The sequence below is a fragment of the Lytechinus variegatus genome, chromosome 10, assembly GCF_018143015.1.
Source record: "Lytechinus variegatus isolate NC3 chromosome 10, Lvar_3.0, whole genome shotgun sequence".
Taxonomy (NCBI): Eukaryota; Metazoa; Echinodermata; class Echinoidea; order Temnopleuroida; family Toxopneustidae; genus Lytechinus; species Lytechinus variegatus.
This window is the reverse complement of record NC_054749.1, coordinates 19,593,842-19,619,905: the sequence shown is the minus strand read 5'-3', so window position 1 is coordinate 19,619,905 and position 26,064 is coordinate 19,593,842. Positions and strand designations below refer to the sequence as shown.

The 26,064-nt window shown below is 36.2% G+C and overlaps 1 protein-coding gene across 1 annotated transcript in view; it reads right to left on the bottom strand.

The window, feature by feature from the left end:
- Window positions 1-8,607: 8,607 nt before the first annotated feature.
- The window catches only part of LOC121422903 (homeobox protein unc-4 homolog), a 33,036-nt gene continuing 15,579 nt past the window's right edge, over window positions 8,608-26,064 (bottom strand). Inside the window, exon 3 of the mRNA XM_041618143.1 lies at window positions 8,608-11,142. Coding sequence (XP_041474077.1) covers window positions 10,213-11,142 — 930 coding nt within the window. The 3' untranslated portion in view covers window positions 8,608-10,212. The remainder of the gene's footprint in view (window positions 11,143-26,064) is intronic.

Genomic DNA, 26,064 nt, shown 5'->3' with positions numbered 1-26,064 from the left:
GTGTGGTAGGTATGGATAGTATTATTTTGTTGAAACATATTGGAAAAGCAGGTAGGTAACATTTTGGCATTAAACCGATACATAAAAAGGGAAGTTTGAAGAAAATGGACATCATCAACAGTAAGACATTGCAGCTTTATAAAGAGAGGGCGTGTATGATCACGGTAACCAACTCCAGCACAAATGCGAATTGCTTTCTTTTGCAACAAAAGAATTGGGTTTGTGACACTCGTTGATGTTGCCCAAAGAATATTGCAATATGACACATAAGGTAGAATAAGAGTATTGTACAACATGTAAAGTATTTTATAAGGTACAAGGTACTTAACTTTATACAGTATACCTATATTTCGAGAAATTGGTTTACTGATGTGTTTCATGTGATCATTCCAGTTAAGTTGATCATTGATATAGACCCCAAGGAACCTCGTAGATGTCTGTCTTTCCAGCAAAGCATTGTCAAGTTTCAATCTTAAATCATGATCAGCACATGACTTTCTGCCTTTAAAGTGTACATAATTGGTCTTTCTAACATTCAGTGATAACATATTACTTCGAAACCAATTAGATAATTTCGGAAGTTCGACATTAATGGTGTTTTCTAAGATATCAATATCACGGTGTGATAGGAAAACACTTGTGTCATCAGCAAATAATATATAATTCAATGTGTTTGATACCAAACAAATATCATTAATATAAATCAGAAATAATAATGGACCCAATATAGAACCTTGCGGCACACCGCACCTCAAAACTGATATACCAGAATTAGAATAGTTATAGCATGTGTATTGTCTTCTATTTGAAAGATAACTAGTAAACCAATTTAGGGCAACGCCCCTTACTCCCATATGTTGGAGTTTATAAAGCAGTATTGAGTGGTCAAGGGTGTCAAATGCCTTGCTCAGGTCCATAAATACACCAATAACGTGCTCACGATTAGCCAGAGAACTAGATACATAGTCATAAAATTTCAACAACGCAAGGTCTGTTGAGTGAGACCTGCGAAATCCAAATTGGTTGGGATTAAGTAGGTGGTTTTTGTCAAGAAAGGCAATCAGTCTATTATAAACAATTCTTTCTAGTATCTTTGAGCAACTAGGCAAAATTGAGATTGGTCTATAATTGCTTATAACGGTCATGCTTTCCTTTTTATGAACAGGAATAACCTTGGCTAGTTTAAGAGAGGAAGGGAATACACCAGTTAAAATGGACAGATTACAGATATGCAGTAAAGGAGTTAGGACTGAGCCAATTATTTGTTTTAACAATTCTGAACTTATTTCATCATGCCCAGATGACCTACTATTTTTAAGAGACTTAACAATGTTTAATATCTCAAGATGATCAGCTGGCTTAAGGAATATAGATGATTCGGACCTGTCTTGTAAATATTCTTTGTAATTAACTTCTACGGGAGTTATTTTCTTTGCTTGGTCAGGCCCAATGTTCACAAAGTAGCTGTTGAATCCATTTGCAATGTCATTATCAGAAGTAAACTCTTTATCCTTATGGACAAATTTTGTGGCAGGTTCTGACTTATTTCGCTTACATAATATATCTCTAACAACATTCCATGTCAAGGGCATGTTACCTCGAGCATTCTCAAACTGTCTAGAATAGTGCAAACTCCGTGATGATCGTATAATAGAAGTAAGCTTATTTCGGTACTTTTTGTATTTTCTATTAATGAGTCACTGCAGACGATTAATCAATATGTCCTTTTCCAGAACACTTATTTAAGGGTATCGGATAACGATCACATGAATGGTAATATACGCATACCATTCATGCAAAAAGTGCTTAGAATGTCAAGCTTTCTGGTAGGATATCAAAATTTTCAGCTCGCGCTTCGCGCTCAAATCAATAGTTTGGTTATTATATCCATCCTCCTCATGGTTGCAATCAAATTTTCTGGTCGAAATATATGTATTTTCAGCTCGCGCTTTGCGCTCGCTCTATATTTGATTAGTAAAAATGTATTCTATTAATGAGTCTCTGCAAACATGTCCATTTTCATAACATGGTCGCGGGACGTCGGTAATCGGTAGGATCTAAAGTGGACAAGTACCAATAATGATCATGGACAATAAAGTTATTCAATTCAATTTAATAAGAAGTTACATTCACACTGAACTATAATTTCGGCCCATAATTCTTTCGTTTAAGTCTGTAGAGAGGTTGTTTATGTCATGGAATTCATGTCGACACACTATATACTAAAATATGCGAGAAGTAAGAAGGGATAATTTATTTTCAAAAAAGTGAAAAGGAAATTATAGAATCGCTGAGATGAAACCTAACTCAAGTACGTAGGATTGAGAAAATAAGTTTCGTCATTCAAATTGCCGAAATGATTATGCAAGGAGTAGTCTAATTCAGAGCCCGCTTGTGTATACGTTGGAAGGAAAATAAAATTCTTATTTCTTTCTTGCTTTCACTTTCAAATTTCACTTACACACTAAAACATGTCTGGCTCCTCACCAGCAATTTGATCCCATCGTTTTTCCCTCGATATTGAATGCTATAATAACTCTTACCAGCCGAAGCTTGAAGCACTGGAAGAAATGACACAACCTAGACGTCTAGGCTGTATTATGGTAGAGATAGCATGCTCCTACTTGAAGTTAGAGACACTCATCCCATGATGGGATTAAAAACAGTTATATATTCTTCTTTCTCAAAGACGTCTTGACTTTTGAGTATAATGCGACTATTATATTGGAATGCGAACACTCAATTACCAGCGATTATCTTCCATAAAACGGTTCGCTTTGATTCGTCGTCCTTTCTTGCTCCTTTGTTGACGTTAACCCGTACCATACAATCACAGACGCGGACAATTGTGGACCAGTTTGGAGGCGACACTAAACACGGGACCACCATGTAAGACAGCGATTACCTCGCCAACGATACGCCCTAACGATTGCGCGGTAAACAACGTAATTTTACAAATTCAATATCAAGTAGTCAATGCAAAGTATTTTTAAGTCCGTTACAAAAGATCGCAGGTGGTTCGATCGCCGATTATCAGTGTTTGCCGCCACGGGGTAATTCAATCAAAAATCGGTGAAAAGCGATACCCATTTGGCGGGGTTTTATAATGGCATCATTACAGGCCAAATTGATTCCATATAATTGAAGGCTATTAAATCTAGTCAGGTCACTATAAAAGTGGAACCTTTTTCATTTCTCCTCCCCAAATCGGGCTGGTCAGTTTTAATCGTGAATAGTTAACGGAGCCAGTTTACTTCTGTCAGACAATTTGAAGGGGTCGTATACGTGGAAACTGCCTGGCATACAAAAACATGTTATTTGATCGAACATGCAAACAGGTGAACGTTTTGACGTAAACAGATCTGTCGTTTCAGTATACAAAACTGTAGAAATTGACCAATTACCCTCGAAACCAGTGTGCGTATACACCTTAAACTGGTTTGGTTTTTTATTGTGATTAAAATAAACTTTCCTTCTTGAAAACAACTTACTTTGGAGAGATAAATTTATCAAGACTCAAAATCAAATTAGTCATAAGAGATTCAAAACTGTTAGAATGTGCTTTTAGGATAGAATTTAGGGAAAAGTTGTACACAAATGATTTGAGGTTAAACACTATTTGAAAAATTAAACATTGCTACTTATTCAATTCAGTTCAAGTAAAACATTTTCTTTCTTCCATTTCATTACATTTTTCGTAAACATAAATTCATACATAAATCAATTTGTTATGAAAATATAAATATGTACATATTGGGTTTAATAAAGAAGGCGTATACCCTAAAAGCTGAGGCTTGTGGTGGGATACGCCTATATTGCGCATTTTATTATGGTGACAGAACTTTTACGGTGTCGGCTTCAAAATCCTGGAACAACCTGCCACTAATAATTAGACAGTCTCCATCATTAGCAATCTTCAAAAAGTCATTAAAAACTCATCTCTTTAATACTTTGTAGTTTTTAAAATAGTATATCTTATTCATTGTAAGCGCTTTGGGCCTAATGGGAAAAGCGCAGTACAAATAATAAGTAATAATAATAATAATAATAATAATAATAATTCACACATCCATTTCTTTTAGCTATGGTCTATTTTGTCACAGTTGTGATGAAACGTTAAATCATGGACATTGTAACGTATGCCCCTACTAGCGTATGGATCTATAGCTATGTTTTTATATGTTCATATTTTTTTTACACTTGTATGCATGTGGTAACATGTATATATATTTTTCTATGAAGAATAGAATAAGTCAAATTAATTGATTCGACTGTCTCCTTACATTTTCCGAGGGGCTCTTCACAGAGCTTAAACATCTAGAAAATGATTTTAATTGGCGAGAAGCTCTTATCTAAAAAACATATTGAGAGCCTCTCTGATTAGTCTATATATCTAAATATGAGTAGAATGTCTTTGAAGTCACGACAGTGTAGTAGTCTTGGTTGAAAATACATTACAGAAGTCTGACTCATATAGGCAGGGGCGAATCCAAGATTTTCCAAGGGGGGGGGGGCACATTTTCCCGCAGAAATAGGCCCTATTTCACTAAAGCATTAGTGAAATAGTAGCAGAAGTAGCATTGCCATTACTTACCACAATTGTTACTATCATTATCTAATTATCGTTTTTGTTCTTGTTGTTAGTTTTGTTATTTATATTATTATTGTTATTGTTATTATAATACTTATTATTATTATCATCCTCATTATTATCATTTTTGTTGTTATAATACTTATTATTTATAATTACTATTATCATTACTTCTACACTAAAAAAAAAGATTTACACGATATTGGGTAAATGGGGAACATGCATATTGTTGGGTAAAGGTTACCCAATATTTGGTAAATTTTATGCAATGTTGCGTTGAAATAGCCCAATATAGGGTAAAAAAATACCTAGCAAACATGCATGTTCCTTTTTTTTTACTCAATATTGGGTAAAATTTTACTCAGTGTTTTTAGAGTGTATATCATTTTATTATTATTATTAGTAGTAGTAGTAGTAGCAGTAGTAGTATAAAGTAGTAGTAGTAGTATAAAGTAGTAGTAGTAGTAGTAGTAGTAGTAGTAGAAGTAGTAGTAGTGGTAGTAGTAGTAGTAGTATAAAGTAGTAGTAGTAGTAGTAGTAGAAAGTAGTAGTAGTAGTAGTAGTAGACGTAGATGTAGGACAAGCATTATAAGGCATACTACCATGTACCAAGTACTGTTATCATTAACAATATCATTATCATCATCATCATCATCATCATAACCATCATTATTATCATCATCATCATCATCATTTGAATCATCATAATCGAAATGATGATGATAATAATCATAATAATCATAATAATGGAAATAATAATGTTAATAATAACAATAATGATAACAATATTATTAACAACGATAATGATAACAATAATGATGATAATAATAATAATACATCGTTATCATCATCATTACAATTACCATCATCACAATCATGATGATCATCATCAGCAGCAGCATCATCACCACCATCATCATCTTTATCATTACTATCATCACCATCATCATCACCACCATCATTATAATCATCATCATCACCATCATCATTATCCTCACCACCACCACCAATCATCATCATCATCACTATCATCTTCATCATCATCACCATCATCATCATCATCATCGTCATCCACGCAATCTCATCATCTTCACCAAGGTCCCTCATAAAGCTTAACAATACATCGCACAGTCAATTAATTATCACGATTGTTTGAATAGTCAGTGCTATCAATCGTAAAACGTAGGTTGTTCTGCGATCAATTTTGCTAAGCCTTTTCTTACGCCCAGAACTAACTTTATTATCTTAAACATGTTATACCTTTAAGCAACATCATCGCCTCCATCAAAATAGATCACCGTGAAAAGTTTCATCAACAACATCATATTCATCATCACCAACGTCAGATCATAAACACCAAATCGCAATGAACATGACAAGCATTAAATAAACTTCAGTGGATACAGTATATCGTTCATTCGTTACGTTTTAATTTTCACTCGTATATCATGTGTATAAACATAATTACATTAGAATATTTTCTTTCTTCATTAGACTATTTACAAAGTAAAACTCATGAAATTCCCCCTCAAATAATATCCACCATTGATACCATCAACTGAAAACTCACATACTTCTCCTTTGCCCATGCAACTGTCGAGGAAACCGGTGTTTTTTTTTAATCTTTACATCGAACACTACTTTTTATCGTGCTTTCCTTGAATCGACAAAATGCTAAGTTAAATCTGAGTGTCATCCGAGACAACATTTGCTAGATCATGTAGATATTGATCTATTGTAATATTGTCGTGATTCGAGTTAAAAATGATCGGGTTCTAGGAATTGAACTACATCTACATCAACGGACCGCACTTGCATAATTGAGTAGAGTATTTTCTTTTGGTAAAATTCATCAGATTTGTGAAAAGACAGTAACAAAAGTTTGTTTCAATTCTAAACAGAATAATTAAAAAATTTCAGCTGAATGATGTGTTAAACATTTGCAATAATTTTTGCTCTTTTTTCTGAGTTATTATCTGAAGAATTGAATCACGCGCTTAATGAGGCTCGTGGAAAGAGACGGTGCTTATTACCACGAGTAAGACGACCACGGTCAACTCGTCACCCTCCCTTTAAGGCAAAGTCGCAATAATTACCCCTAATTCATTCTTAGTCTTGAAGATCTAAGAGATAGAGAAAGAAAGAGAGATTGAGAGAGAACGACATCCACGTCAGGCACGGCTCGCGGTTCCTCTAATCTAAACTTCCACTCCTATTCAATCAAGCGAGTAAAACACTGTGAAAATTAAAACCGCTACATCAAGCCTTAGACAAGTGAATAAACTCTCTCTTTACACTCTTCATCTCTCAAGAATGCGTGTAACAGCATCACCTAGCCTGTTATCCTTCTCCAACTCTCCCCCTTGTGTTTGGAGGACGAAATTACGCTTTTCTCCTTTCCGATTTCGAGAGCCCCGTCGAGGAAATTAAATTTTTGTTACGTCTCCACTACTTGAGATTGTATCATACTAACCGCGCGGGATTGGATGGCGGCATCGAAAAATAACAGATTTTCGCAACAAATTGGATTCCACGTTTACGTGGTGATGGCAAGCATGAGACGCAGTGATTTATCGCATGATATTTAATAGTTTTGTGACTCAATTAAGACAGGAGTGTTAGGGGGTTTGGAGTGAAAAGAAAATACAGCAAACGGAATACAACAATCAGGGGCTGGATCAAATGACACGGTGATTTTAAAGATGGCGTGATTTGTGGAGAGTTATGAAAGCTTCTTGGTTACCACCTCGAGAAAAGAAACTGTATAGAGCAAAATACATCCAGCAACATTTGTTGATGTTGGATAAGGCTTTTTCTTGGTCGCTCTGAACAGAATCCGAAACACCGATACCAGTTTCAATTAATGTTTTTTTCTTCAAATTTAAGGATAGAATCGATATTTGGCAATTAATGACATTTCAATGAATTGAGAAATAAAATCATGGCCATGGCTGCAATAATGCCAATGCAACAGGTAGGGTTCGACTATGTCAACCAAGGAATAAATTCCTATTAGCTAGTCATTTACCTCACCTTGGTCTAGTGTGGCAAAGGTAGATCTTTGTTTTGTTTCATGACATTACAAACATAGCTTTGTGATCTTAATTGTGGAGATATATTCAATATACCTCAAGAACACTGTAAACGGTAAATAGATATAGCATATACTGTAAGCGAATTATAAAGAAATAATTCACCCATATCCATAAATATGCTATCCTGGAATTACGTTATCTGATCTAACAAAAAAAAAGCCATTCATCAATTTGGCGATTAATACATTTGGCAATATAGACTGTTTATCTTTGGTCAATGAAGTATGCTTTTTGGCTTTATTTGAGAAGTAGGAATAATTGTTTCTTTGTAATGCTAAAAATGGAGAAGGGTTGAAAAAAATGGAGAAGAGATAAGGTAGTTATGGCCATTTAAAATGCGACCAGTAAGATTAAAGGTCAAGTCCACCTCAGAAAATTGTTGATTTGAATCAATAGAGAAAAATCGGACAAGCACACTGCTGAAATTTCATCAAAATCGGATGTAAAATAAGAAAGTTATGACATTTCAAAGTTTCCCTTATTTTCAACAAAATAGTTATATGAACGAGCCAGCTACATCCAAATGAGAGAGTCGATGATGTTACTCACTCACTATTTCTTTTGTTTTTTATTGTTTGAATTATACAATATTCCAATTTTTACGAATTTAATGATTAGGACCTACTTGCCTGAATTACAAAATGTTAAAATAATGGAAATCCACGTGTTCAGGGAGGAATGAAACTTCATTTCACATGACAATGACGAGAAAATCAAAATATTTCATATAAGAAAATACAAAAGAAATAGTGAGTGAGTGATGTCATCAGTTTCTCATTTGTATACCGACCGAGATGTGCATATAACTGTTTTGTGAAATGAAGCGAAAATTTAAAATGTCATAACTTTCTTATTTTACATCCGATTTTGATGAAATTTTCAGTGTTATGCTTATTGAATTTTTCTTTTTTTTTATTCAAATCAAGTTTTTGTTGGGGTGGACTTGTCCTTTAAGAAATTCTCAAATTTGTGGTTTCACAAAGAAAATGTGATAAAACATGTAAGAGGGACATCTCTACCAATTGTCGTGTAATTAGTTATTGATTTCGTTTTTCCTTAGCATCTTTTCATTGGGGCATTAGTTAGAAGATATTATTGCTATATGTGACCTCGCGGAATAGCTTTTTTATTCATCTAAGGACCATCTATGTAAATCGAAACGACATCATATCTGCAATTTATTGAATGATAACTTCTGCTTCAGAGGAAAACTTTCTGAGTAAAAGTTTTGAAAAAAGGTGACAGTAAGTTTGTGTTTGGAGAATATAGAGGAGTTCTCCCAACCGAACATCCGAATGAAATGACCTTTGCGGCCAATCTTAAATCCCCACGGTGATTTTTTTAAATAATATTTGAAAAATTCTCATTATCGCTCAGTTTGTTCGTTGTTCAACAATGCGCGTACTTGAATTTAAATTTTCCTTGTTATACAACTTGCCACTTTGTTTGCATTCGTATTTCAGATAAAAATGTGGAACATTTAAAATTGGCCCATATTTTATAAGTTAATACACATTCAGAAGAGAACGTCGTCAGCACATGATGGAATAAAAAGTTGGTTGCCGCAGCATTTTACGACCAGTGACCACCCATTATTAATTATCGAGGTAACTCAAGCTATAAACCCTTACATGCTTACCAATAAAAACCTGACGTATGTCACAGGAATGAGCAAAATAAACAACATTCTATTGTAATTGGATTGATAAATGTGTATCTAATACCAATTTAGCCCTAATAGTGAATGTCGACGATTATCTTTTTTAATGACTGGCACTCTGGAATGATTAGCCCATTGACAACAACCCAACTGGAACTCGAGGTAATCATTGCAGTCGACAGAACCACCTAGATAAAATTGGGTAAAACATATTATGAATAGGGAGGGAGGGGGGGGGGGTGCTCAGCGCGAGTCCACCTGCCGGTGAAAACTAACAGGGACTCCCGATTGAAGGAAAGCAAAGTGAAGCATTTTTGTAATCTTTGTTGTTTTTCCATATCAATTCTTTCAGTTCAAACGAAAACCATATAATTCATTACGGGATGGAGGCATCACGACCACCCTCTGTAGCTGCCTTGCTTCGCATACATTGATAAGTATTGATTTACTGTTACTGGTGCAAGGATAACGAATATTCTATAACGGTAACGGTATTCTATGCTCATTTATAAACATTAAAGATTTTTTCAACAGTTCATGCATACGGAGGACAGGCTTGGGAAGTTACTTGATGACTTCAGACTGGTTTAAAGCGAATGTTTTCCATGAAAACATAAAAGGATTCAATTAAGCATGACCTGGGAGCATCTTAATTCCATCCACAGAACAATTTTCAACTAAGTATATTCAGACAGCCTTATAATTTGTTTAACTTATTTTTAAAACAAGTCTTCATATAGAATAACATATCATTTCAACTCTACATAAATACAATTTTCCTCCCACAAATTCCATTTCACACTTTTAAGATAATTCAATATATCTATCGCTATGCACATTAATGGTAAATACTTTACAAGTTCTATTCATCCATCGCTTAGATCATTTTTGCTCAACGCCTCTTTATGTTCTTGTGCTTTCTTCCTTAGTGCCTCAACACTCATTGTCTTTCTCTCCCTCCATGCATCCAGTAGGCCTAATTGCTGACTGTTGGCTCGTAAGCACCCGGCTAATCGATCTGCTGTAAGACCGGCCCACATCCTCGGGAACCCAAATGTAGTGAGGGCACCCCATGCAAGAGGGTTTGGTGCTGCTAGGGCATAGCTCGGGCAGAAGTCGGGCCAGAGGGCAGCAGCAGCAGCGGCTGCCGCAACAGTTCCTGGTTTCATATCCGGGTGCTGCTCCGGTTGGCGAGACAGAAGTCTGTCAATGCTAAACGAACTATGAAATGCGGATGCGGCGTCGCAGTCTTGAAGTTTATCCGCATCGAACCGCGGTAACGGTCCGACACCCCGCAGTGGATTTAAAAGAGTTCGTGCCGCTAGCTTGAACCGCGGCGAATCCGGAAGTTTTCGCTGTTCCTCCGATGTATCAATACTGATGTTGTCCATGCATTCTGAATCTACCTCGCTTGGTTCAGCGCTCGAGCTTTCCATGAAGTCTTTCTGTGACAGATGGCCTTCTGTTAAAAACCCCGTCGGTCCATCCACACATAAACCTGTTGAAGAACTACACGAGTCTCTTCTTCTCTTCTCACCCTCTCCACCAGCGCTTCCTTCAGACCCACTGCTGCCACCAACTCGCCTAGAAACATGTCGATTCGGTGTTTTCTCTGCCTTCTCCTTCTGTTTCTTGAGCTTCCTTTCTAATTTCATTCTCTCTTTTCGCTCTAGCTCATCAGGTGGAATTGGGTCTCCGCTGCACGATGTAAGATGAGCGTTGTGGGCAGGACGACCAGGACCTTTCCGTGTATTCTCCTTCTTTCGCCATTTTGCTCTTCGGTTCTGAAACCAAACCTGTAGAAAATGGAAAATATAATAGCACAGCACAATTAGACTATTGTTTTATTATTTCTTTTGTTTAAGGCTTATATAGGATTCAAAGGGGGTGCTTCCTCATCTACAGACATGTTACCAGACTGCAGAACCATTTATTAAAACATCATATTCATAGTTTTCTCAAATCACCAAGATTGTGACATTTAAGGGGATCCCATAGTGATATTTGGCGTAGGTGTTCTACTTCCTTGCTAAGTTCGGCCTTTTCAATTCTTCCAAAGAATATTGCAATAATATTTGACAGATTTCCTCCAGGCCTTGCTACATAATTTCTCTTTATGTTTTCATATCTACCGAAGATACACTAAGAAATAAAGTGGTAAATTGGGCAGTTTTCGTGTTTGTATAGAGTGACTGCACAACGGGGTGCCGATTTTGAGCACTTGGGGTGCAAAGCTAGCACCTGGAGTGCTCAACGCAGCAGGTCACGTGCCTCCGTGCTTTTTTTAGCACCAGAAGTGCACAATATAAACTCTTCGCAATGCAGTCACTATTAACGAGCCCCTAAACAGGTGGAATTATCACGATGCCCTTTCCTTTTTTAGCATGTTCCTGTAACCTGTGATTGTTTCAAAGATATTGCCAGTTTGGTGTCGATGTTGGTTGGATATTTAAACACGATATAAAAACGCACCTTCACCGTGACAGAACAGTTGAACAACACAAGCAATATACCATAAACGTGTTTTATTCAGAATTTTTTTAAAGAATAAACACAAACCTTCAGACAGATAACAACAATGATAGAGAGAAAAAAAATCATAAATGGATGAATGAATATTTCCTCGTGATAATTAATAATAGCCAAAAAGCAGGTGAAGATGAGTCAAGAATTTTGAGAGAATGACGTGCTTGAAAGCTAGACTTTGAGCAATGCCCGATAAATGACATCAATAGCTACGATGTGGCACACACTAATTCAACAGAAATAGAACATAATGGAGATGAAAATAAGGATGGGGAAAGATGGGTGAAACCGGTGAAAAGTGAGCAAGCGATATCAACCTGAACGAAGATGAGTTTGTGGGCGGACTCTGTGTAAGTGGGGGAGGTGGGTGTGGGAGAGACTAGTAGAAAGAGGGATAGAGCGAGAAACAGGAAGAGGAGGGAAAGAGAATAGAGAAAAGAGAAATTGAGAAAGGAGGAAGAGAGAGAGATATAGGGGGGGGGTGCAAAAAATTGGACGCATAAACCCTGAATAGAAACTCTAATGTCAACGTCGCAACTCGTTACATCCTGTTTTGGAAGGCTCTTGAATTGCCCTTCAGTTGGCCATTTATTGATTTCTGGCGTGCGAGGAAATTTGCCCGCTCAGGCAAAGTACTGCCCTCAATTAAGCTGTTATGTGATGTTTTTAGCAGCTTGCTCGGTATCTTGCCTGTCATATAATTCAGCTAAAATCACCCCCATTCCGAATCGATCACACTTGGCATTTCTATAGCGCCCAATTGCCAAGTGGTAGATAAGTGTTTATTGTATATATTTTCCCGCCGAAATAAGTTTATTCTGAACGAGATCACCCTTGAATATAGGGGAAGGAAAGTGAAATTCTTCTCAGGACTGAATATCATTCCCATAGCTGTATCTTTAAATATTGTACATTCCCACCCAAAAGAAAAATGCAAATAAATTTTGCGCTAGAGTACAATGGTTTAATCAAAGTACGAACTACAATGAACTAATGGAACTCCATTTATATCAATCTCATCAAGAAATGCAATGTCCATATAGTCAGGAAAGCATGTTCCATTTTTCCCAATCCTAATAATAATTGATATTGCTCTGATCATGATTGCGGTTAATTTCATAAGTTTCAGGTGTCACGGAGTGTTTTGATTTCACATTTCTAAAAAAAAAAATCAAGATCTCAGAGTGTGGATCCTCACAAAACAATATTTTTTAGCAGTTTATTATTTTTTATTGTAGTTATGCCTAAAATTACATTTTTAAGGGTGCTGCAATTCGAAAACTTGCAACAATGAATGACCTAATTTCATTTCTCTTCAAAACGATGAATCTTCAATTAGGCCTAATACACACGGCAGAAAAAATAGTTTGAAACGGGCACAACTAATCTTCAAAGTGATATCGTCCAAACCCATTTCTTCAGGTCTTCATAGAACAAACGAAGCCTCGTCTGAAGGTTAATTGTTCATCAATTTTCGTCTTTCCTCTTCTTTTTCCCAAAATCTATAAACAATCCTGACAGCCTCGGTTGTCACAGAGCTAGTGCTCGAATGATCGACGTCGAACGATACCGATGCCTGATCGCTATCGCTGATTATCGCGCGTTTACAGGTATCTCACCTATCACGTGTCATAAATTCATCACGTGATAACCTGTCGATCCGCCATTCATTGCACATCAAGAACGTTCGTATAGTGAACACATTGATAAGCTGCGAATTTCTTTGGACTTTAAGTTTTCTATTATTTTCCATTTCGAAGATGATGAAGATAACACCACGAAGGGTTGATTACTTTATTGAAAATATCCCTTCAAATAGTTGGAATATTCAATAAAAAAAAATCAAGACGGTGGATGATATTACATATCTTTAACTTACGAATTTGTATAGGCACCAGGATTTTTTTTTATAAATAGGGCGGGGGTAGTGGGGGAAGTAGGTGCAGGTGAAGATTGTTTGGGGCAGAGGCACACTTACTATCTTTTATTTTAATTCTTCAAAATTTTAGGGGGTGGGGCAAATGAAATACCGCCATGCCCCCCACTGTAAAAACTGTGGTGTTAAAACTGACACCAATTGGTGTTAATAGAGGACCACACCCTGAGGTGTTAAAATTACACCCTAGAGATTGAACATAACACCAAAGAGTGTAAATGTAACAACCAAAGGTGTTGTAATAACACCTATAGGTGTAAAACTAACACCACCAATTTAACACCGGTGTAAAATAATTGGTGTGGTCCTCTATGTACACCGGTTAACACCAGTTTTGCTGTGCTCCCGTCCACGTGGCCATTCACAAGCCCCACTAGTTCACAAATCGGAAACATTTACTAGGGAAATGATCTTTGTAAATTATTCATGTTTGCATACATATTGGTTATGATTTTCCACAATGCCCATTACGAAGTGACAGAGTAATAATTATAAGTACTCTTTGGTGACTAGAGAAGCTAAGCAGAAAAGAGTCTTATACATTTTTATAACCGACTTCACACTAAATAGTATGGAAATTTCATGAAAACTCGTAATTTAAGTTACAAAATGAACTTGGTTTTCATTGGAATGTCCTAATTTCTTTATTGACAGGTAATCATACACATTTTCTTGCCCCTTGTGCCTATTTAACTAGCCTCCCTTTTCACCCATTTAGCTTGTGAAATACACCATCGATTTTGCTTGTGTGATGAAACTCAAATCAATAGCACCAAACAGTTAACATGGTTAAGTCAAGTCAATCTCTAAAATCTTAACGCTACCATGACTTCACTTTATCGACGAGTGAACTTCGAAAGTGTTATTTTGTAGCGCGCCTTGTCAAGCTACACATTAGCAAACTTTGATTTTTTTTTCGTGGTATTTGTCTCTTCTTCGCCCTCATTCGTAGTTGTCACTTTTCCTCGAGAAAAGTCGATAGAAGCAGCGGAGCGCGAGCTAGATTTCTATCTTAGCTTGTAATTAAAGCGAGAAAAGATAGACAGCTTGATTGCTTTAAATTAAATGTACCCGATCGCGATGTACGGCCTCGTTCTGGCCTTCAAATTTTACACAAGTTATTCAATATTTATATTCTAGGAAGAAATGCAAAGAGGATAACGAAGCGTTATAGCCTAACTTCTAAAAGTGCCTAAAATAATGATAAAATACCGTAAGAATTCAACCGACCAACTAAAGTGGGCTGAAAAGTTTTAAATGCCCTTGAACATTTCGAACGTCAAAAGCACTTTTGTCATGTCTAGAAGTGTATTTTTAAAGTATTTCATGATACAGAATAACCCAGTACCCCCACTTGTTTAGTAAGGGTTATTATCACTTCAAAAAGGAGCACTTTCTGAAATGTTTTAACCAACATAATTATTCAGATGTTCGATATAGGTCTAGAACCAACCAGTCGTTGGTTAACAAAGCATCACAATCATTTCAACCAGGAATTGATAGCCTTTATCAAACCCAAGAAGGCGGTCGATTTCTCCTAAAAACCACGCATAAACATTCAACCTCTGAAAGATAAAACCCAAATCTATCATTACAAATAGGCAAACTAAATCAAACGCTTCATTTCAATATTTCGGAGGATTCTAAGATGTATTGAGTTCGCTTCTGAAGAACAATAGCATGATTCGTTTCGACCAAAGCCTTTCTCAAATAATCGCCAGAATTATGAAATGAAATTGTCAGCACTCGTGACACATAGATTGACTGCACTCGAAACAAAAATGAATTCTCCTTTTAAATAATCATGCCCAGCAAACATTATGATGACAGTGAAAATGAAATAATTGCGTCGGTACGATTAAAAGATAAATTCATTAACCATCTACCAGTTTCTAATTGCTCATTTCGACTCATTCTGACGCTCATTCTCATATTTGCAGATCCAGATTCACGGGTGAACTGCAAATATTGCGTGATTTTTGGCGAGGAAAAGATAAAAGTTTTGCGGGGAATTAATTGCGACAAGCGACCTAACGTTTCATTAGCTGTCATTCCTTCTGTAAGCTTGATTAATTTCAGAAATTGTCATCGCGGTTTGAGTTATTGAAGATGATAAGATTATCAGGGAGGAGAACTTGATTCCCCAAACTCCGGAATTAGATTGCTTTCGATATGAATGATTTGACAATTCTTCTCTTTTTTGTTGTAACTACTTAGCGTTTATTGAAGTTTGAAGACAAACGAAACCACGGGCCTTTTTCTAAAAAAAAAGGAAAAAAAACCAAAACCGGATTCTCAGAAAGAACAGAAAAGGATAAAAATGACGCCACCTGCATGGCTTGCAAAATCGAATTAAAATTCTGTTAACTTTACGCTTATCTTCAAGATTGATGACGGTAATATGTACTTCTGTTTCATGATTTCCTAATGCAATTGAAATATGTTTTCTCAATAATGAGAAAAATATTATTTATACTGTTTAACACTTACTTTATTTAAAGAAAGTCCGTGTAATCTAGGTTTTCTCTTCTAATACAAGTTTATGAATTACAAGAAATTGGTTGTTTATGGGATTTTAGTTTTGATTCATTTGGGCATGTTGGGGTTTAATTTAAAAAAAATCTTAATATTTATACTACAAAGGATATCTCTTCTTATTCATTGTAAGAACATTATCCATCCATTTTAATTCTCAGAATCATCGAAAACGTGTAGTAAGTAAAAACCTGGACTTAAAACGTTGTAAGACATGATTAAAACAAGCTGATCACGAGGAACTGCTTCAGATCTCATACAACTAAATTATAGGTTTCTTACAATTGATTTCTGATCGTTCTTTGACATGTAGATAAACATATAAACATCTTATTATATTGCATTTACATTCTCATTAAGTTATATCACAATACGTTATCTTCACGTTACATTTAAAAATAATTAAAATCTAGAAAAACTGTATTATATGATAAAAATTTAATTCAACCTATGCTTCATCCTTAACACTGGAAATAAACAGATAGTGGACCCGTCCCTGCTTGTATGAGATTCATAGCGAACAGCCCAGTGGACATGGAAAGCATGCCATACTTTTCTGTAACTTTCTCACGTCTTCTCGATTTGTGCTTATCTATATTGATCGCGAATAGGCACTGGTGCAACAGACCGCGTAATGTTCTGATTTCCAATGGATAGCAGGAGGAAAAAAATCTAAATCAATGTAGCTGTCATCGCGCTCGACACGTTTTACTTATCTATGAAGATGTATCCTTTTCTAGTACCCTGTGGTATCATATATCGTGAGTACAGGAATCTTTGAAGATTGAGGAGGGAGGGGGGGGGGGGTATTAATTATTCGTTAATGGTATACATGTAAGTGACACTCCGATATCTGGCTTCCATAAATCCTGCCGATTGTTAGGGATGATAATATATTACCAACTAACGTGGCGCAATATTAAACAAGTCATACATCTTTTAGAGTAACATTAAAAAAATGCCTTTACTCTCCATAATGCAGATACACATACCTCCTAAAGTAGAAAATCGCATAACCGTTTGAATTGAATATTATAAATGAAATGGTTTACGATTTTGAAACTATTTAATTTTGGACCTTTCAATAGACTTAAAACGTACACATGTCTACATTTCTCAAGCCATCAAAATTGTACAGTTGGGATTGGTAAAATAAAAACACAATCTTCTTCTAACTCTAAGTGCGAAAATATTAATAAGAATGACAATATGGCGGAATTAATCGCGAGGGACTCGGACTACAATATTGGCGAACGCAATCTATCTTCGTTTCGTATTTCACCAAATCAAACTTCATCGCTAAGACAACATCCTCTGTCCAAGACGAAAGACAGTTGAAGGCAAACATCGGTTAGTTCTCGTTTGTCTTATCACCTTAAGAAATCGCAATATTAGCTCGAATTCGTCTGGCTGAAATGCTGAGGGAAAATGAAACGAGAGAGGGGGGAAAGAAGTAAGTATAACCGTCGCATCGACTTCCATCTCAACGGAAGTCGGATACGACAGCGTAAAATAGATACCTCAACACGTTTTCGGCGCCAAAAGAGAACAATTATACACGTTTTGATAATGGATAAGAGAGAGAGAGGAGAGGGGGAGAGGGAGTTGTCAGGGAGCTCGGATGACTTTACGACAATAGAAGGCACATGGATCGCGCTGTGTGTTATTGATGTGTACATTGACAAGGTGGATAGCTGGTATAGTGGAGGAGGGGGAGGGGAGACTCAATACTTTGACCTGCGCAGACGACATTTATAGCTCTATGTGTGTATAGAATAATTGCCTGCAGTAGCTCCGGATATCAGGGGAGCATTTCATGAAGGGACTTTGTCCGACAAGTTCTGTTTTATCCGACAATTACCATAGTAACAGTACCTCTCAGCCAATCAGAATCAAGGAAAGATGTCAGATCTGACAACTTGTCGGACAAAAATGTTGATGAAACGCTACCCTGATTAATGTGCAAGACTATTTTTATAAACTCCATGTTGACTAGGTCCGTAGGGAATTCGAGAAAGCCAATTTATTGAAATCAAAAGTAATCCCAATGAACAAAAAAAATAATCGGCAAGATACATGCAAGAAAATATGAAGTGAAATGATTAGAAAAAAATGTCCATCAATGCGAGTGGTGATTGATGTGGAAAGTCACGTGATCAACTGTTGACCAATGCGCAGCGAGAATCTTACTTTGTGGAAGACAGAACGCAATATTGTGTTGTTGTTTTAATCAAGTTTATCTAGAGTGTAGGCACAGACTATTACATAAAATGAACTGTTTGATACAATGTATTACGAGCATTGAAACTCTGAAACTCCATTATCATCTATTCATAGATTGAAAAAGAAAATTACAGAAATATTGAATAATTATAATTGTTAATCTGGTATTAGTACGGAGTTTCAAACCAACAACCAAAGCAAAAAAAAAATTCTTTTCCATTTTCCTCTCCGCGCGTAAGTAGCAATGATTGAAAACCATTTAGAACACTCCCTCGATCGATAAGTATGGCCAGCTCAAGACGGGATTAAATAGTGCTCCGTTAGCAAAGAAAAAAGGAACACGATTTGCACCCAAAGCGGGGATTAAATGAAGCAGTGGTCTAGGTCCGTCGAGCGAGAAGAAATATTCATTTAAACAATTTTGTGTCCGGTGAGGAGGAAGAGGAAATCACTCACCGTTTGGAAAGCGAATATTTTCTTCCATGAACGCAGGATGATAGCAAAAAACGGAGTTCCTCCGTACTCTGACATGTATGAAATGTATGAGATGTCAGAAGTGACATTATTTGAGGATGATGGGCATGATGGTGGAGTCAAAGTAGAAATAAGATAGGAAAAATAAATGATGACATCGAAGGATGCGTACTTTTTATTGGTGGTCGGCACAAATGCTCTTTCCTCTGTCCCTCTCTCATCCCGCCTCTCTCACTCACCCATCCACACACACACATACGCACGCACACACGCACACCCACACACACATTTCATTCTTTTTCTCCCTTCATCCTCTGTTCTCTATAATTCACAATGAAATTGAGCTTTCTTTTTTTGTTTCTTAACGAATGTTTTCTTAACTTACAACCATAATTATAGGGAGAGGGCCGGTATATGGTAAGGAAATAATCCCTCCCGGTCATGCATATCCTTGCATTCCCGTTTTTCAAACTTACCACATCCTCAATCATCGGTTCAGACTACCCTCCTGTCTCTAATTTGTCTTATTCCTCCTTCTTGCGATTATCTTCTCTTCCTATTTGGCCCCATGCATCCCCACAAAGCGCTCCCTCTCAATCTTATTGCATTACCCCACCCTGTTTGATCTGGCTCCATCTATCTGTCGTTGCCCCTTCCTCCTTGCTATTCAGAAATTCTCCTCCATACTTCTCTTTATTTTCCCTCTCACGTGCTCGTTATATCTCTTTCATCCAACCCGTCCATCTCCAACTCTTCCTTGTATTCTTCCACTTCCATCCCTTCTCTCTCTCTCTCTCACACACACACACACAATATCTCTACCTCCACCCCACCCCCTCTTCTCATCTCCTCATTTTTCTTCCTCTTCTAACCATCATGTCACACTCCATCTACTCTTCGACACATTCAAATACGACATGATACACTATTACCCCATTATACAACCATCCCGCGCCGCGCCTACCGGCGTAGGTAAATACAATTTTCGGTTGAAACGTCTGACGTGCTCGTCTTGCATCTGATTAAATTACTCTGTCATTGTCCACAATTTCTAATGAAGACCGGGGGCGCTTTCATCTTCTTCACCTTCTATTTAATGAAAATCAGACCCGTGTTCCTGTTGTAATACCATTATTGCATTAAACTTGTTTACTGATATTGTTAATATACCGAATTAAAGAGCTTGGTGCAACTGTTATAGCCACTGTAAATCAAAACGACTTCTACTGCTTCATGCTTTAAACTATTTTTTCCCGGATTTCACGTGATTTAATTTCAATAAAGAATAGAGCAGAACTCATATCAATTATATAATTAAAATCAGAAAAGCTATCAAGGAGGATGTTTGATTGGAATATCAAGGAACTAAATGCTTTAAAACAAAAAATGTAAAGTTTAAAGATTTCCAGCTCCTCACGTATGTCCTAATAGTCGAAGAAAAGTATTTTGATTTTTTAATGTTTAGAGCAGTTGGACAGTCATAAAACAAATGGTCTCGCTTAATCTTCATATCGTTCAATATGGCTTGAAGAATTGCACGAATGATTATGATATTTCATTAAGAACTAAAATCAACCCTAGGGTTTTCCCCCCTAAAACAGATTCAAGACTTGGCTATAGCATTCATGATTTTAAATGCCCTTTATTTTTTATTCCATTGTATAATAAAATAAAGCTCCTTCATTCGTTTGAAATAAGAATACACAACATGAAAAGGAAAACAATCATTATAATCTTTATTTTATTTCATTGGATTACATGCAATTGGGAAGTAGAATAAATGTGTGTTGAAAAGGACTTGATTGGATGCAATATATAATATGTTTATGCACGTGGGTGTATGATGTCAAACATTCAATAGAAAAAAAGTATTAAAAAATCACATGACAGTAAAGAGTAACATAACATCATCTAGATCGCCAAATACAGCACCATAAATCATTATGGTATATCCCCATCATGTTAACATTAATAGAGATTTACCTATCCAAGCAAACAAAACCATCACACCATCATAAAACCAAAAAAAAAAGAAAGGAAAAGAAAAACGGATAAAACGATTGAAAGCGGTGTTTGAATTTTCTTATTGATCTTGATCCAGAGACGCCACGGAGCCTTATATGCCGTCTGTTAAAACGAAAGATGGATATCTTCTTGAATTCAATGAATTTACTATTCAATGATCTACAAATCTTAGTCATTACAGTACTTTTCCCATCAATCTATTGTGACTATAGGCACTTGCTATGGGTTGAATTTGAAGACAAAATAGTGGGATTCAACTTCTGACAAAAGGGAATATTCGAGTAGAGGATGGCGCGTTGCAGATGATTGAAATTGGGGTAGAATTATCTGGGGTTTTTAAAGGTTTCATTGCGATTTAGGCATCGTTTTCATGAGTTGTTTTAAGGTATTGTATACTTACACTCTTACACTATACTTACACTCTTAAAAAAGTTGGGAAACATACTGTCCACACAACAATTGGTTAAAACGTTATCTACTTCTGGGTAGTTTTAAACCAATAATGTTAGCTTAGGGTGAAAACTAATAATATTAATAATAATAATAATAATAAAACTACACAGTATTGTTGTGTGGACAGTATGTTGCCCAACATTTTAAGAGTCATCAATCAAACTTCTTGGCAGACAGGATCAGTGAATAACATGAATATAGGGAAGCTTATCCATACGTCAGTTTAGAATCCTCGATCAGGCCTACACTTTCTTGATCTTTAATATATACTAGCAAGGCAGTAATGGAGGTTAAGTTATTTGCCTTTGATATAATAATTTCATTCCGCTTAAAAAAATACATCATGGATATCTTTGTAATCAGGCCAATTCATAATTTAGAATTAATCCAGATTTTCGACATGATCGATATTCCAATTCAATTTTTAGAATTATTTTCGAAGCGTGAAATGGATTTATTTATATCACCACTTAAAACCCTTCTAATAAAATCTTCTGTCATCAAATATCACCTGAAAAGTTTGCTGACGGCTTAAATATCTTTAAAGCTATCAATTACATAAAGCTGTTGAAAATGCATGGCACTTTTATCCATCTGTTATATCGTGTATCGCTAAAATATTCAACAATTTTCCTGCCACACTATTAGTCATGACGACAGTTGATAATGAACGTCACCTTAATTCATTTACTTGTCAAGTAAAGAGTCATCTCAAAAATGGAAATACTCCAAGAGATTTTCACTCTTTGATTGTTAAACTCGTCATCGGATAATTCCTTCTCCGAAATGGTTTTTTATTTTGACCTAATTAGCTCGCTCAAAAATGGAAAACAACTTACTCTAACTTCAGAGAAAAAGTGAAAACTTCTATCCATCAAGGTATAACAGCGGAGTAAACCTTATATCTAGGCAATTTCAATTGAATTCGAACCTGATTTAATCTTAATAATCAGTTTGAGGTAGGCTAGTAACCTCAGCTATCGCACTGTAGAAATAGAGGTAATCTCAACGCAAATATGGTTGATATTCATAGAATTGTAATCCCTTCGCGTGCAGTTGACAAGGGAAGGAGAACCACGGTTCGCTCCCAAAGGACTGTTGATAGCACCGAGTTATCCCCCGCCAAATCTTGGCGTAATGAAAATCTCGAAATGAAAAGATCGAAAATTAATGTGTTCTGTCGCATGTCACACCCAAAAATCTCATCTACAATACCATTCTATTCCCGCTCCCTCCCCAAATCTCTCCTCTATCGTTATTCCCCTCTTGCCTCTCCTCTGTATGAAAGCATCTTTCTAGTTGTTTTTTCTTCTTTCTTTTTTCGCCACCATACTACCACCCTTCCATGCGCGTTCCCTTTTCTATCTAGCTTCCGTCAAACTCATAAATATAATTATACGGGCGCGTCGTGGTCTAGTGGTTCTGACTATCGCCTTTCAAACAGAGGGCCGTGGGTTCGAATCCTAACCATGGCGTGTTTTTCTTCAGCAAGAAATTTATCCGCACTGTGCTGCACTCGACCCAGGTGAGGTGAAAAGGTATCCAGCAGGATTGATTCCTTGCATACACTGAGCGCCGGTGATGGTAGCTCAAGCTAAAGCTGAGGTAATGATAGCAGCGCTTTGTATCCTCAGGCAAAAGGCGCTTATAGATAAAGCTATTGTTATTATTATTGTTATTATTTTTATAAAAACATAGATATTGCATTTTTTTCTTCTTCCATTCGGGGTTCAAGTGTATATTTATAGTTAGGAGCGATATCAAAAAGAGAAAAGTGTTACTTTAGTATATACAAAACCATATATATATATATATATATATATATATATATATATATCATCGTAATAACAACATAGTAAATAAAGGGTAACTTACTTTGTTGTTATTCCGATTTTATTTGTATGGTTTTGTTTGTTTCAATAGGCCTGATGAATGCCCTACTGGCCGAAAGCTAGCCATTAAATGAGATACCATTGAAAGCTACGTCTAGCGTCCATACCTGGATTATTTTACGTATATATATATATATATATAAGTTTACAATATAAGTTCATATATATATATATATATATTTACTTAGCTGTGATTTACATGAAATGGCTTAGGCTTTATTTTCAATTTGTTGATCATTGTCAAGCTGGGAAAAGTGTGGAGAAACAAGTATTACATGGAAAATGAAATGTAAACCCACTTTAAAGGATAAAAACTTAGTGAAAAACTGCTGGAGACTGATGTTTGATGTAAACTTTTTTCAGATCCAGTTATGTCCTCCGATCCAGCAGGCACAAAATTGTTACAAAATGCTTGAATGTATCATTTTTATTTCAATCGACTAAAAGCGCAAGGGAAATGTATGAGCAATATTTGGCAGGGTAAGTTTGATTCGCCCCTTCCCTTTGACACAGCGTGGAAACGAGCATTTCTGCGCAAACAGATTTCTGCAAGGCTTTAACAAAATGGACAGTGCTCACTTAAGTGAAACAGTCTGTCAAAACTTTTATTTTCATTTGATAGATGAGACCAAACCCAAGATAATATGTGAAAAAGTACCCCATGTTGTATATATATTTTTTTTATTCCCAAGGCTTTTTCAAAGTGTAAACCTTATTATACGCACTGTATATATAAATGTGTATATACATATCACCTAAACCAATCATGCCCGTGACATGTGAGCACACCTTTTATTTGATTCTCTTTAAAGCGCGCAATGCGCGCAATACTATACGTCTGGTTATTTTAGTTCTCGTATTGATGTGTTAGTACACAGCCCAACGCACATTCAAAAAATTGATGATGCAACGCACATTACGCGCACGCTCATACTCAAAACATGGATATCTCATCTTGTGGCAACTTGAATTATCAAAGCTATTGATTATTGCAATTTTAGCAACACACAAAAGATCACAAAGTAGATAATGGCCAAATCTCCATTTATTACTTGATTTACTATTGCATATATATCATCATTCATTTCTTTCAATGAGATTTTGTTTTTCAGTAATACTATATAGATATCCAAAGTTCCTCCTTGGGCTAATTTTGCAGTTTGACATCTAAACAGGATGTACAGAAAAATCAAAATCATGAAATTATTCCACAGCGTAGAGGAGAGTACGCACAAAGAGAACATTTGACTTAAAAGCAAAAGAGTGCACGAAGAAAACCCGTGTAGTAGTTAGGGCGAATTGCTACGACAGACGGTCGAAGTTCCTCGGGGCAAATTTTTTGTATCACTTTCTTTTATTTCTCGCTCACGCTGAAGCTGTCATATGAAAGGCAAGCCCAAGTTAAGCCGCACGGACAAGATTTTCAAGCGATTTCCCTCAATTTAAATACGCGGTATTGGTCCATTGACTCTACATGGAGCATTTTAAAAAGATCACGCGCGGCGTCACAAAAGCGAAAGAGTGCGTGAAATATGACAATTTTGAAAATGCAAATATAACTGTACAGAATTAATTGAGGGTCGACGTTCACAGAGTGCCTACTTCTTCATTATTGGACGCAGCAGCTTCTCAATTCGGTTATCATCTCATTATTTGTCATTGAAAATAAGAATGTTGGAAACCGGCAGATCCGGCTTTTAGCAGTGATATCCAACGTATATATCAATTCAATTTAATTCAATTAATTCAAATGCCATATCATAAATGTAAAGACCCGGAATTATAGAGGATATTTTTCTATAAATGAAATTTGCACCACACGCTGGAAACTACAATACAAATTAATGATTAGCATGCAAATTGAAAAACGATTTTTATGCCAAAAAAGGAGTCTTATTGCCTCTTTAAGCATTTTGATGAGGTCCTCCATAATGTCGAAAAATAATAACAGGCCTATACGCGACAATGGTGCATCTGGAAGATTTATCAACTACATAAAACCTCAGAAAATAATGTTCACAAAATCAGAATTGGGAAAGCTCACATGAATATATAACAATAAAATGTAATTTGATTATAAATTGATAGTATCGTTCCAATTTTAATTAATAAGTGCTTCGCAACATCTAAATATTGCGCGGTGATATTAACTTTGATATTCCTTCACTGATTGTTCTGGTCGACTCAATCAAAATATAAAGCAGCGTCGTTTAATAATGATATAGGCATGTAGCTACAGCGCTTCAAGAAAGACCCCTTTTAATGCAAGCTTCAAGCAAAACTGCTTATAGTATATTGCACCGTTTTTTCTATTTTCTGATAGTAAGCCATCGACTTTCTTGCTTCGCGACTGATTAGAAAGCAATGCACGACCATGATACGTCCATCATGCATTGCCGGAACGGAAACCGGAAACAGCGCGTATTTACCAGGAAACGTTATTGTGTTCGATTGCTGGTTCACCCTTCTCCGTCGTAATATTCCATTTTCCCGTCGGAGAAATGAAATTAAGATAGTTTTGTGTCCATTTAAAGAAATCAATTCTTGACGTTTACATATCTTTTTTTTCTCCCCTCCTCTATATCTCTCCTGCGCAGCAATTTTAATTGCTTGCCAAAGAATCTGATGATGACTGTGATTTCTGTGTAATGACT